A 15,672-nucleotide genomic window follows, 5' to 3' on the forward strand; every position below is an offset into this window, starting at 1 on the left:
ATGGGAAATGCCCGCGCTAGTCGGGAGTGATATTTGCCAGGGAACATTCACTATTGTTATCCAAACTAAATATCGATTGTTGAAAACAAGTAAGATTTTTATACTGTTCCGGTTATTATACGTTAAAATCAATAAATAATTCAAGTTTCTAGGAATCGTTATTTTATTGTTAGATTTAACAAAGCTTAATCAGGGTGGCCATCAATTTTTAAATTCCCCGACTTTTTCAGTAAAATTGGGAAAATATTATGATCAAAATCTGATCTGGAAATACGGTATATTCCATTTTTTACGTATTTATAAGGGCTGAGAAAACACCTAAAAATATTTTTAATATCAACTATCTTTGAAATTTAGACCCATTTTAAAATCATCCAATTATTCAAACAGGGTTATCACAAAGTTTTCAGATTAAAATTTCCGGACCATTTTAAGAGATTTTCCCTGACTTTATAAACCTAATTTTATATTTTACCTATTTTACTTTTATCAGAAGTTAATACATTCAAATTATATTTCAGTAAAAAGGTTATTGAAATGTTGAAAAAATTAGGCACACTTTCAAGGTAATAAATGATAATCATAAAATTTGTCATATTACTAGAGTAAAATTACCTTAAAAAAAGTGTCTAGATAAAATTGAATTCCCTGACCTTTCCCTGACTTTATAGGCCCATTTTTAAGTTCCCTGACTTTTCCCTGACGTGTGGCAACCCTGTCCCAGTTACCCAAGTACCGTTACCACCAATTTTTAGACCAAGATAATTGCGATCGTTAAATACGACCGTTGAAAACGAAACGGTTTGGTTTCCATCTAGATATAAAATTAAAAGAGGCTACAATGATTCGACGGATGGGATTTCCTGAAAATTGAGATTTATATTTCCAATACGTTTCGCTTTAAAGAGGAAAAAAAAGGTAGGAAGAGCGGCTTCAAATTTCCCGAATTTAATCCAGGGGCATAAAAAACGAGGCAATTTATGCTTGACCCCAGGGGAGCCCGCCGCTCTTCTCTATCAAAAAAGGTCTAGACTTTCCAGCTCGACCATTTCTTATTCCAAAATTATAAAGCCTCCACGTAGGAGAGCATCCATCCCCGGGACACGGATCTACGGAAGATGGGAATTATCCTCTTCCAAATACCTCCCACCATCACCCCACCCACCTTCTTCCTAAAAACAGTATTAGATATAGGTTTTTCTTTACTACCCCGCGATCACCACCCTCCAATTCGCCGGCGTCCAGCTTTGATCCCTCGCCGTTTTCCCTTCTAATGTCCACCGCGTACAAACAGACGTTCAACGCCAATCCCTATACCCAAAGAACGCCACTATTTTTAGATGTACGGGGATACGTTCGGTAGTAACGCCGGACGCCAATCTTCTCACAGTATCCGATTTCGACGAATCCATTCCTTCTAAAACGGGGAGACTGGTCAACAGCGGCGCGGCTTGACCGCCGGAAGCTGGACCGTAGAGAGAGAGAGAGAGAGAGAAGGGGGCAGCCGATGGAAATTGCCAGATTCGGCCGTAGCCCGGGGGGTGACTCTTATTTCCACTGACCAGTCACGTAAAAGTTAGGTGGGGGGGAGATTGAAAAGTAAAAAAAAAACTCCTCTGTAAAAGTATGGAGCCTTGTTGTGTACTGGCCATCCGGCGAAGGATGGACAGAGCGGGGGGGGGGGAGTAAAATAAAGCTGGACCGGTGTGGGGGGCAGGGGGGGCGCAGTTTCTAATCAATACCGCGGCCACCCTCTATATTGACCAAATCAAGGACCCATGAGTCTCTGTCGAAGAAATTCGGGAAGTTTCGAATGAAAGGGGGGGCAGAGTGCCATCCCACCCCACCCGCCACTGCTCCGCTTGAAGGATTGCCGCGGGGGGGGGGCTCTCTTTTTAGGTAGCCAGCACCTTACTTCGTGACAAAAATAAAAAGAGAGAGACGAGACTAGCGGATGGGACGAGAGAGAGACGGATGAAAGCCAAAAGGAAACCTTATATTTCAGACAAAGTCTTCTCCTTTTACGATGAAATATCGAAAACGGTAAATACTATTTCAGATTCAACGATGGATATTTACTCTATTATATACAGGGTGTTTCAAAAGCTTATGCAAAAATTTAAGGAGTTTTAGGGGGTGAGTTGAGAAGTATGCCTGTTTTTCCCCATTTTCCTACGATGAGTTCAAAGAGCGCCAGTGAGCTTCAAAATGTGGCCTACTAGCCCCAGGAAGCAGGTTGTACCAAGCAGCAGGAAAACGCGAACATTAAGGTTCGGGTTCGTGTGATAGGTAAAAAAAGGTCTTGGAAACAAATCGAGGTAACCAGCGTAAAAAAAGTAAACTTGAACAGTATTTAAAGTCCCTGCTGCTTGGTTTTGCGCTTGTTGCAGCCTACTTCCAGGAGCTAGTAGGACACACTTTGAAGCTCGCTGGCGCTCTTTTAACTCATCGTAGGAAAATTGAAAAAAAAAAACAGGCATACTTCTCAACTCACCCCCTACAACTCCTTCAAATTTTTGCATAACCTTTTGAAACATCCTGTATAGTTAAGAGATCCGACTTAGAGAAAATATATTTAAAATATTCATACATTGATCATTTATCCATTTCAGAAAAACAACCCTTGAATAATGACAAATGTACCGGCATGATCCACATATTTATCTATATTTATTTTACATTTTCTTAACTATTCGTATCTTCCGCGATATTTTCAGGTTATCCTTAATCAATTTTTGACAATATATCTGACTTTTGTTTTGTCATATTTCTGGAAGATGTTTTAGGCGAAAATATCCAATAAAAGATTAATTATTGGAGATGATATTCATTAATTTCAGCTTTGTTGGGCTAATTTTAAAATTTCATGAATTTTAAACCCATATTCAAATTCCCTGATTTTTCCAGGTTCTTACAAACATATTTCGTGCCAAAATGTTGTATTTTTCAACCTTAATTTAAAAAAGGATTCCTATTTGCAAATAAAATTAAATTCCCTGACATTTCCATAATTGTTATAACAATTTTAATTTCATGAATTTTAAAAACATATTCAAATTCCCTGATTTTTCCAGGTTCTCACAAACGTATTTCGTGCCAAACTTTTGTATTTTTTAACCTTAATTTAGCAAAGGATTCCTATTTGCAACCAAAATTAAATTCCCTGACATTTCCCTAATGACTTAATTTTTAAAATTTCCTGAATTTTAAACTCATTCAAATTACCTGACTATTCCAGTAATTCTAGGTTTTCCAGAAACTGTGTGTATAATAAAATTAGCGAATAAGTAGATTAGTCCATTATCAAAAGGGATAAAAAAGTTAAACCCTAAAGAAATTTGAAGAAATTTAAATTTTTACAAATAGCTCGTACCGATAGGTCTTCGAGCAAACAAAAAGAGGCGAAACTCGGATTAAATAGATCTTCGAGTGAAAAACTAAATAAAATAAGATAAAATAGCCAGAAATTCCAACGGTAGACCGGTTTCGTCCTATTTGGGACTCGTCAGTACCGTGCGGGAAAGCTAGCTCGCGACTATTACACCAAAAAGAGAAACTAAGCCTAAACATTAAAAATTTCAAAACGAGTTGCGTACCAACGGAAAGCCGAATAGAGGGGGCAGTGGTGGATAATAGTATATACTAAATGTAAGTATAAACAAACATTTTTGATAATACTATAAATTTGAATTTCCCTCCAATCCGGATGCTATTCTAGGATTACTTACGCTCGCGGTACTTGTGCTAAAAGAAATATACGGTTAATAAGGATAGATTTTATTAAACTATATTGCTTTAGATAAAGAAATAAGCGATCCGTGAGGCAAAGATGAGGCGAACAAAAGATGAAGAAAGAAATCAAGTCGACCAAAAAAATATGAATTCCCGAGGCTCGAAGAATGGCCTCACATTTTCCCATACCGAAAGTCATCCGCGGGACAAACTGATATACCGGAAATATACCAAGTAGATGGCAGTGGAACTGGCCTAGATATAGGCTATTCCCGATTGCAATTTCGTAACGCGTCAACGGAATCTTCCCGGAGGTTTTGTTTAGGCGTTGACGTAGGTGCGATCTTCGAAGGAAAGATTATATTCTGATAAATATACATAGGCGCTTACGAGGACCCTTCTCAAAGTCCGAAAAGCAACGTCCGAAGAACGCTATATCGGTCAATTCTAACATTTGAGAGAAGCGGCGATGGGTGGGGATAATACTCCCACTTGGAAACTTTTATAGAAGCGCAGAAAGTGGCGTCAGCCGACTCTAAAGTGGAAAGGGAGTACCGGGTAAAGTCAGCTTTACTCTAAGGGTTAAGATTACCACATCACTCCACGGTGATACGAGACGTCGCTCGGAGGATGGAACGTCAAATCTATATACATTGGGCGGTGAAATTCGGTCTTAGCTTTCGGAATTGGAATAGAGAGAGAGAGAGAGAGAGAGAGAGAGAGAGAGAGAGAGAGAGAGAGAGAGAGAGAGAGAGAGAGAGAGAGAGAGAGAGAGAGAGAGAGAGAGAGCGAGAGAGAGAGAGAGAGAGAGAGAGAGAGAGAGAGAGAGAGAGAGAGAGAAGAGAGAGCGAGAGAGAAGAGGCAGGAGGGGGGCGGGAAGAGACGAGTCCGAAATTCCTTCCGAATTGCCAAAGAGAGAAAATGAGAGAGTGAGAGGCAGTAAAAAAAGGAGAGATCATGACTATGGATCGAGCGGCGGCCGTTTCGCGAATACATAGGGAAAAAAGAAGAGGGGGAATTCGGAGGAGCGCGAGATGGCGAGAAAGAATTACCGGTTTTACGGTATCATTGATTACAGGCCTTACACAATCGACTCTTCTCTCCTCCGGACCCAAAGATCAAATTGAGACACGGGACCCGTTCACACCACAGCGTCTATTCCACGTCGACACCACACCACTACGTTATATATGTTTTGGACTATTTTTAGAAATAGTTTATTTTTAAATACCCCGACTTTTCCAGGTTTTCTATGGCCATTTCTGGAGATTAACTTCAACTTTTTCTATGTCAATTTTTTTAAATTTTAACCTATACTTTTGTAAAGCAATGACTTCTAAATATGTTAAAGGACAATCTTGTACATAATAAACTTGATAAATAGAAAAACCACTATAGTACAAACATTTATTTAAAAACTGCTACAGCCGTTTCGACGCTATTACCAGCGTCGTCGTCAGGCAAAATTACATTACTAGCTCTCGAGTCTGTAGAGAGCGAGACAGAAAAAGTCACTGTAATTACAATTCGAGTAGCGCATAAATTCCATTTATGTACCGAATACCTAAAAAGGAAATCACCCTGGTTTGAGCAAATTTAAAAAAAAATTCCTTTTTTATAACAATTTAAAAAAATTCCAAGGAATTTTAATCTTTCCCAGGTATACTATGAGAACCTTTGATAAGTTAAATTATTTCCTAACGCGACGATTTTCGATAATGAAGCGAAATTGTAAATGGTGAATACAGGGCCTCCACTCAAATCTTCAATATTACATAGGAAAAATAGGATTATAATTATAAAAACATAGGACTTTATTGGACTATTTTTTCAAAATTATAGGATTTTATAGGACTATATATGCTATTTCATTTACTAACTTTATACATTTAACAACAAAATCTATATTTAGTGAAATAAATATAGGATTTTATAGGACATTTTTGAAAATTGAGGATTTTATAGGACATTTTAAAAAATTGAGGATTTTATAGGACATTTTAAAAAATTGAGGATTTTATAGGACATTTTTAAAAATTGAGGATTTTATAGGACATTTTTAAAAATTGAGGATTTTATAGGACATTTTTGAAAATTGAGGATTTTATAGGAGTTATAGGAACTCTGGGGGCCCTGAGAATGCCACTAAAAATGTATGGTTTATCTGAAAGTCACAGGCAAATGAGGGTGAAGATGGGAAACTTTCGGGTGAAAACAGCCCCGAAAAGCGGCTAAAACGGGCGAGCCGAAACAGCAGCCTACTCGTCTGCGGGGGAGAACATCCCAATTTCGGGCATGCAGCGTTGGCAGGGGTGAAATATGGCCCTATAAGGGGGCACCCCGAAACTGAATATGTACAAGGAGAGAGGGCGGCGGGGAGAGGTGGCAGTGGTGGTGGTGTTGTACCTTTCCGCGCTTGGATATTCCAAATGCGAAGAGGACCGCGATAGGGGCGGAAGGCCGTTCTTCTGTCTTATTCCAAGTACTCGAGGTCGACCTTACAAGATACTAGCGTTAAAGGCGGGAAGAGGGTAAAGGCTCGTCGCCTTCGACCCGAACATTTATTTGGCTCTCATTTGGCAATATAACGGCGAGTATCGCGGGCGATTTACATTAGGAGCGGACTCGCGGAAAGTGCCCGGAATGGCCATATTTCATTTCCATCCGAGGGAAAAAGGTCACTCCCGAGCCCAGAAAGAAAGGATAAAAAATCCTCCGGATTCTAACGCCGGCCCAGTTGCATATATTGCCTTAACTGAGTTTTATCTTCGGGGGCTATTTCTCTACTAGCCGTCTTCTCTTCTACTCCTCCTCATCTCTTCCTAAAACCTTTTCATATTAAAACCAGGCTTATCCATGAATATTCCAGTGCGCCTACGCTACAATGAAGTGAAAAGATGAAATATACCAGTTTTCCAAGTGTACCGGCCACAAGAATTTCAGTTTTAAATTACCTTAATTTTTCAGAACTTTTTTAAGCCCAAAATTGGTCATTTTGGCACTTCATATTTTGCTTTTAATCTTTTTTACTTTTTATTAATATTTTTATTTTAGTGTAGGTGACTTTTCAGGTTAAAATTGAAATTTCCTTACTTTTCTCAAATTCTTAAAATTCCCTCATATTTCCCCGACTTTGTAGGCCAACTTACAATTCCCCGATATTTCCCCGACTTTGTAGGCCAATTTACAATTTCCCCGACTTTGTAGGCCAATTTACAAATTCCCCGATATTTCCCCCACTTTGTAGGCCAATTTACAAATTCGCCAATATTTCCCCGACTTTGTAGGCCAATTTACAAATTCCCCGATATTTCCCCCACTTTGTAGGCCAATTTACAAATTCCCCGATATTTCCCCCACTTTGTAGGCCAATTTACAAATTCCCCGATATTTCACCGACTTTGGAGGCCAATTTACAAATTCCCCGATATTTCCCCCACTTTGTAGGCCAATTTACAAATTCCCCGATATTTCCCCAACTATGTAGGCCAATTTACAAATTCCCCGATATTTCCCCCACTTTGTAGGCCAATTTACAAATTCCCCGATATTTCCCCCACTTTGTAGGCCAATTTACAAATTCCCCGATATTTCCCCCACTTTGTAGGCCAATTTACAAATTCCCCGATATTTCCCCCACTTTGTAGGCCAATTTACAAATTCCGATATTTTCCCCACTTTGTAGGCCAATTTACAATTTCCCCGATATTTCCCCGACTTTGTAGGCCAATTTACAATTTCCCCGATATTTCCCCGACTTTGTAGGCCAATTTACAATTTCCCCGACTTTGTAGGCAAATTTACAATTTCCCCGACTTTGTAGGCAACTTTACAATTTCCCCGACTTCGTAGGCCAATTTACAATTTCCCCCACTTTGTAGGCCAATTTACAAATTCCCCGATATTTCACCGACTTTGGAGGCCAATTTACAAATTCCCCGATATTTCCCCCACTTTGTAGGCCAATTTACAAATTCCCCGATATTTCCCCCACTTTGTAGGCCAATTTACAAATTCCCCGATATTTCCCCCACTTTGTAAGCCAATTTACAAATTCCCCGATATTTCCCCCACTTTGTAGGCCAATTTACAAATTCCCCGATATTTCCCCCACTTTGTAGGCCAATTTACAAATTCCGATATTTTCCCCACTTTGTAGGCCAATTTACAATTTCCCCGATATTTCCCCGACTTTGTAGGCCAATTTACAATTTCCCCGACTTCGTAGGCCAATTTACAATTTCCCCGACTTCGTAGGCCAATTTACAATTTCCCCGACTTCGTAGGCCAATTTACAATTTCCCCGACTTCGTAGGCCAATTTACAATTTCCCCGACTTCGTAGGCCAACTTTAAAATTCCCCGACTTTGTAGGCCAACTTTAAAATTTCCCAATATTTCCCGGCTTTGTAGGTCTATTTCCATCCGTATCTGTAAATTTCGACATCCACCGCCGCTAAGCATCTTCTAGGGAAGTATCCAGTAACGCCGAGTTCACGGGAAGCTGGCGCCATCTAGTTCGTGACAAATGAACTATCTTCGGAAGGGGAGGGGGTGAAGTCTCGATGGTGAAATATAAAAATTACATAGTTCTCGTTTATCAAAAAAAAACCCCGCATAAGCGGTGATTGATAAGTTCAGCACGCCAAGTACAATAGTTTAGATAGTAAACGTAACGTTTAACCATACATAATTTACATCACCCTTAAAAGCGACATTTTCATTAGATAACGCCGAGAGAAAAACAAGAAGTTGAAACTAACCATAATTTTCGGGTGAAAACCTGTTGGACAGGCATTTTGTAGAACCAGCGAAGCAAAAATATTTCAATCCGGCCCGCTATTTAGTATAATGTTTTAGTGGTCCTGTTCTCTTAATTTCGGCTCCCCCGAATTGGCCCTCTTGTCTTCCGCGCCACCCGCCTCCGAATCGACGAAAGTCGTACATCAAGCGGTTACGCTAGTTTCATTCTACGTTGCCAAAAGAGTGGGGCCCAGTTAAGGGCTGCCAAATTGTATTAGCAATAAACGCTCCCTTCACTTGCCTCCTTTCTCGCAGTCAAATATATTCACCACCAAAATTTACTCTCCAGAATACAAGCCTACACTCTTTCACCAATTCAAATTTAAACTGGTTAATCTCATTTCGAAGGTTCAGGGCCCCCACTCAAATCTTCAACTGTTTTATAGGAAAAATAGGATTATATTTCTAAAAATATAGGACTTAATAGGACTATTTTTACAAAATTATAGGATTTTATAGGACTATATATGCTATTTAATTTACTAACTTTGTGCATTTAAAAACAAAATCTATATTTTGGGGAAAAAATCTTTGATTTTCACTTAAAAAATAGAAACTATTTAACCATTTTATCACAAAATATACTAGTAGCTAACCATGTTAACAATAACAAAAGTATAGACTAGAATGACTTCGTATAGGAATTTATCCTATAGCTAAATCTAGCAATTTCACTGCGTGGTTGGATTTGAAATGGGCAAAATATCAAAATTATAGGATTTTATAGAACTCTTTTTTTTTTGCTAAACATATAGGATGTTATAGGGCATTTTTGAAAATATAGGACTATATAGGAATTATAGGACCTCTGGAGGCCCTGAAGGTTAACATATTGGTAAAAAATAGTTTAAAATTTGTATTTTTATAAACAAAATATTCAAATTTGCCGTTTTGGCGCTTGATATATTTTGGGCTTATTTGTTGCCTTAAACGCGGCTCTTTTGGAACCAGAAATTAATATTTTTCGGTGCCCAGGCCCGCACTCGACGGAACTGTTTTGGAACGAATATCACGAAAAAACTAGATGAAAAACACGGTTGCTTAAATGTTGCTCTTACGTCCGTCTCCAACTTTTACCAGTCTACGAGCGCGCGTGCAAGTCGCCCTTGCGAAGAATATACTAATAAAAAGCTGGGTCTTGTGACGTAAGAATTTTAATTTTGGGTGAACTTTAAACTTTTGAAATAAATTTTTAATTAACACTTAAAAGTGCGACCGATTGAAAACTAAATTTAAAAGTCAGTTTTAACTGGTTTTCAGTTAATTTAAAAATTATCGTACATTATCGTACGCGAAAGCTGAACTATATAGTATTTGGAAAATATCGAACGTTCCCAAAATTAGACCGAAATTATCGACGCGCAACTCTGTCAATGCACGATTACAAAAAACAACCCGCTATGCAATGTAAAAACTAGATTTTCAGATGGTAGGCTATACAGCAGCTGCGAGAACTCGGGTTAACTACCGAAAACACACACCAAAAAAAAACATCTAAATTTCCATCCTCAACCATTAATAGTCGTCATGCAAAATTGGGTCGCCCGTCGTTGGTAGTTTTTTCAACATTAAGTTGAGACAAGGCTCCGAGTATGTGTCGTCCGTGCATGTATACATATATTTTACTATTTAGCGCGCATCTACACTTTCTCGTCCTAGAAAAAAATAGTTTTTTCGTGACCTTATTTATCTTTCTAAGCAAATCGGCCTTTTTTTGCGCGTTATTTCACCGGATAAAAATATAAGGCATCCATTTATCAGCGCGTCGTTTACTTCACACGTGTTTAATGCCCTCCAATATGCATTAATTGTTTATCTAAGTAGGAGTAAAATGTCAGAGTGGAATAAAAAGAGAAGTCAATTTTATCTCGACGGAATATTCGTTTTTGGGGACAAAATTTTTATTTTATTGGTTAATTTTTTGCAAATGAAAGGCAAGGTCGTTTAAGAGCTGATAATCCAAACGCGGATTCTTTGCGCAACTTCGACATCCAAATTCTTGACGACTGACAAACAACCGTTAAAGATTCTCGTTGTGGGTAACCCGTGAGCATCGAGTTTGATTGCTAAATAGGTTTTTGGTTTCGGGAACAATGCTTTCGCTCGCGTTTCAGATGGAGATCATGTCGATTACAAGGGTTTTCGAAGACAATACGGGGTTAACTAATTTTTAAAGGGAAAACCGAGGGGTCGGTCATTTGGCAAAAATCCCGTACAAAATTTGGAAAAAAATCCACAAATCCCAGAATTTTGCTCCCATAAGTATGACAAATCCACAATAAAAAAATCCTGTATTTTTAAAAAATCCAAAATCCCGTACACAAAACAGGCAAATGTCCGACCCCTCGGGGAAAACGGTTAAAAATAAAACTTATTTGGAAATATTGTAAGTAAGAAGGGTCATGTAACCATTGGTTAAAAAACCAACCACAATTTAAATTAGTTATCAATTCGGATCAGAGCATGGCCAATAACCCCAAAACGTGGAACAAAGATGGGGTCATGTGACCATTGGTTAAAAAACCAATATTTTTTTTTTTTTTAATAATAATAATAATTTTATTTGACATAGCACCTTTTGTATTTACATTTTCTTAAAGGGCCAAGTCTAAAAAGACTTTTAGGCCACAATTTAAATTAGTTGATCAATTCGGTTCAGATCATGGCCAATAACCCCAAAACGTGGAACAAAGAGGGGTCATGTAACCATTGGTTAAAAAACCAACCACAATTTAAATTAGTTATCAATTCGGATCAGAGCATGGCCAATAACCCCAAAACGTGGAACAAAGAGGGGTCATGTAACCATTGGTTAAAAAACCAACCACAGTTTAAATTAGTTGATCAATTCGGTTCAGATCATGGCCAATAACCCAAAAACGTGGAACAAAGAGGGGTCATGTAACCATTGGTTAAAAAACCAACCACAGTTTAAATTAGTTGATCAATTCGGTTCAGAGCATGGCCAATAACCCCAAAACGTGGAACAAAGAGGGGTCATGTAACCATTGGTTAAAAAACCAACCACAATTTAAATTAGTTGATCAATTCGGTTCAGATCATGGCCAATAACCCCAAAACGTGGAACAAAAAGGGGCCATGTAACCATTGGTTAAAAAACCAACCACAATTTAAATTAGTTATCAATTCGGATCAGATCATGACCAATAACCCCAAAACGTGGAACAAAGAGGGGTCATGTAACCATTGGTTAAAAAACCAACCACAGTTTAAATTAGTTGATCAATTCGGTTCAGAGCATGGCCAATAACCCCAAAACGTGGAACAAAGAGGGGTCATGTAACCATTGGTTAAAAAACCAACCACAATTTAAATTAGTTATCAATTCGGATCAGAGCATGACCAATAACCCCAAAACGTGGAACAAAGAGGGGTCATGTAACCATTGGTTAAAAAACCAACCACAGTTTAAATTAGTTGATCAATTCGGTTCAGAGCATGGCCAATAACCCCAAAACGTGGAACAAAGAGGGGTCATGTAACCATTGGTTAAAAAACCAACCACAATTTAAATTAGTTATCAATTCGGATCAGAGCATTACCAATAACCCCAAAACGTGGAACAAAGAGGGGTCATGTAACCATTGGTTAAAAAACCAACCACAGTTTAAATTAGTTGATCAATTCGGTTCAGAGCATGGCCAATAACCCCAAAACGTGGAACAAAAAGGGGCCATGTAACCATTGGTTAAAAAACCAACCACAATTTAAATTAGTTATCAATTCGGATCAGATCATGACCAATAACCCCAAAACGTGGAACAAAGAGGGGTCATGTAACCATTGGTTAAAAAAACCAACCACAATTTAAATTACTTATCAATTCGGTTCAGATCATGGCCAATAACCCCAAAACGTGGAACAAAGACGGGTCATGTAACCATTGGTTAAAAAACCAACCACAGTTTAAATTAGTTATCAATTCGGATCAGACCATGGCCAATAACCTAAAAAAAGGTGTAACGGAAAAAGGGGTGGTCCTACCTCGAAGTGACGCTCGGCACAGAACGAGGGTGAGCACGTGGGCAGACGCCATAAGGAGTGAGGAATCCGTTAATTCGCCGTCCTTGACATACGCAAATTATTATCGCCAGAATCACCTTCAGTCCTTGTCCAATAGGAAGTTCTCCATCAAAACCACCATCCCGACTGACCAAGAGGACGAAAAATTAGCGCATTCCTTGAAATAAAATTTGAGGAAAAGCGATTACATTTGAAACCGTCGACGATCTGGGTTTAGAATAAAAACGCTCGAAATGAATATATATACGCGAATTAATTTGACTGTATTTTTTTTCTCTAATACGCTGTTTGATAAAATTACGAGGGACACGATTTTTTTTTCGTAGAGACGCTGGGGTAGAGGCTAGAACATCCCTATCAGTTTTTCCCCCAATGCGCACTTTGTACTCAGCGTCATTTTTTTTTAGTTCATCGCAATACAGGCGCGGTTATAATAAATTATACTAGCTAGAAATGTAAATGCGCAAAAAAGCGCCGCTATCATTCTTAGTCTACGAGGGAGAGGGAAAAAAATTGCGATTAGCGTTAAGAACTTGCACACGCGGAATCCAGTGTGAAAAAAGGACGAAACTGGGGGGATGTGCCGCTATTATTATTATTCAGGTCGAAATTGATACGATTTGATTTTCATGACCCCAAACTTATTTAGGAATACGCGTTTTATCCACAGATTTTCTATCTAGATATCTAGCTTCACAAATCGACCTTCTTTAATTTGGAGGTTAATTTTTAGAACGACTGATTTTTGGAATTTTAGGAATAAAATTCACGCTTTTTTAGATACCGGAGATGTAACAGTGATTAATTGGTCCTATTACTAAAGACTTCCCACCCCAAAATTACGTAACAAATAATCAACCCCTAAATAACAATAGCAACATAAACCTTCAAATTATTTTAATTTCTTAAAAAATTAAGCCTATTTATTTCTTATTTAATTCTAGAAAATTAATCATCCTATTTTAAATGAGAAAACCCGGTACTAAATTTCGACTGTATGTTAAAATCATTCATGACGTAGGTTCCGGTATAAAAATAAGTTTCGTAACATTTAACCGACCCTACGTCATTTATGAACGACCCCATAAAACTTAAGTAACATACTAACAATAAGTGTGACACCTGCCACTTTGTCCTTGCGTTTTTAATCTAACTACCACCGTTTTTAGCCTGAATGTACATTAGTTTTCCTTTTTCTCTTTAGGGGCATATTAAGTCGCCATTTTGGGAATAAAAAAAAACCGAAGCATTTCTCAATCGCCTCAAGAGATGGCGCCTCAAGCGAGTGGAAACGATTACTATAACAATCCTAGAATATAAGTAAAATTCACAAAGTCGTTACCGTATGACAATATTTCGATATTTTTAGGCGAAATGGAATCCTTAATCCAAAATTAAATACTGTATGGAACAGTCAGAGTTGGCATAGAACCAGCCATACCGGTTATAGCCACCTGGTTAAAACCGGTTATAGCCACTTGAAAAAATCCAGATTTTTTTGGGTTTTAAAAAAAAATTACAATATGAATATTTTAGTAAAATAATAGTTTTTATTGATTATGATAATTATCGCACAAAATTTCAATTATAGGATACTTACAGGAGAAAATTTCAAACTAATAAGCGAAAATTTCAAAATTATAAGATAATTATAAGACTAATTTACCAATTTTAAGAAATTTTATAGAGTTAAAATATAGAAATGCGTAAGTTTTGTAGCGTGTATTTAAAAGGAGTCGTAACAAAGGAAGACAGATCAAAAAAGATCCACTCCTTCACGATTTCAATTTTATAAATTACAATAAAGTATATTTCTTGTTGCTGTGTAAGTCTTTTCAAATTGTATAAATTGGGTTTTAACCGAATACACTAAAAATATATGAAATATATGTTAAAAATAGGAATTATAGGATTTTATAGGACCATTTCAGATTTATAGGAAAATATAGGAATTGTAGGATCGCTGGAAGACTTGCGAAGGAGGTCAAAAACAGTGATATTACCAACTCTATTCTATTTTTTTCCGAGTCAGTTTATGAAATATTTTTGAAATAAGGGATGCATGAAAAAAGGTTGTCAAAATTTTTCCAACTGGTCAACGTTATCGGGGGATACCTCCCCGACCCCAGGGGTCGTCAATGGGGTATTTTCAGAGGGCCACCAAAATTCTTCGGTATTTCATGGGCTTTGGGAAATCTAATATGAGATATATTATTTAACTTCAACTACTCGTTTTTTTAGTTTGTTTAAGGTTTTATTGTATTTTGAAATTCCACATTGCTAGTAGCTGCTCTGTAGTATTATTAGACCAAAATTTCATTTAACTCTAAACAAATTAAAAGATTTCTAAAAATTTGTGATTTTATAAATGTTTGAGGTCTTTCACCTTCTTCCGTTTCCTGTAATTTCCGCCAACTAAGAATATGGCCTCCAAAATCAGCTACCACCAGTTCTACTTCGATGCAGAGCCTCAAATTTAGCTGGAACCAAGTTGCATAATTTATCTACGACAATTCTTTTGACATTGAACAAACCGGAAGCTCGTAATCAGCCCGGAAACTAAGGCTAATACGACGTTTCTGAGATTTCTACGTTTCTCTAAACCCCGTAAAACGCAATAAAACTCAAGTCAAAATTTTTATTGACGCCACCTTGGAATATGGCGGTCAACAGGGTTGCCACAAAAAATGTTGATTCAAATTCCCTGACTATTCCCTGGTTTTCCGACCATTTTAAGAGATTTCCCCTGACTTTTTATGGCGGCCCTAAATTGGTTAGAGTGTGCAATAACTGGTCCGGCTCTTGTAACCCAGAAGGGCGGTGGCGCACTGGGAGATGTTAGCTCTGATCAAAATTAGACAGGGTTTAAAAAAACCCGGGTTTTTTTAAAAACACCCAGCCCATTGGGCTTTTTTGGGTTTTATTGGGTTTTTTACCTAACATGATACCCTAAATCGATGATTTACTTCATTTTTATTTTTTATTTTCAATTTAGCACTACTTATTTATCGCTCTTATTCTTATCTTTCGTAGACGTAAAGTATCGTCTGCTCCATGTTCTGCTAAATATTTATTGAAAGTTGCAGAAGTTTAA

At 37.7% G+C, this 15,672-nt stretch overlaps 1 protein-coding gene across 11 annotated transcripts in view; it reads right to left on the reverse strand.

Moving 5' to 3' along the window:
- LOC149932663 (uncharacterized) overlaps window positions 1-15,672 on the reverse strand; it is a 234,450-nt gene that overhangs the window by 213,809 nt on the left and 4,969 nt on the right. For 8 of the 11 annotated variants that reach the window (XM_090155711.1, XM_090155715.1, XM_090155713.1 and 5 more), the window contains exon 1: window positions 12,540-12,760. The exons of 1 other annotated variant lie outside the window; for it this stretch is intronic. Coding sequence is in view for 1 of the 10 variants with exons in the window: in XM_090155710.1 (XP_090011836.1) it covers window positions 12,540-12,591 (52 nt within the window). In the remaining 9 variants the exon portion in view is untranslated. 2 more of the 11 variants (XM_090155704.1, XM_090155703.1) reach the window with 2 other exon arrangements.

Source organism: Leiobunum rupestre, chromosome 8 (assembly GCF_980474605.1).
Source record: "Leiobunum rupestre chromosome 8, qqLeiRupe1.1.hap1, whole genome shotgun sequence".
Lineage (NCBI taxonomy): Eukaryota > Metazoa > Arthropoda > Arachnida > Opiliones > Sclerosomatidae > Leiobunum > Leiobunum rupestre.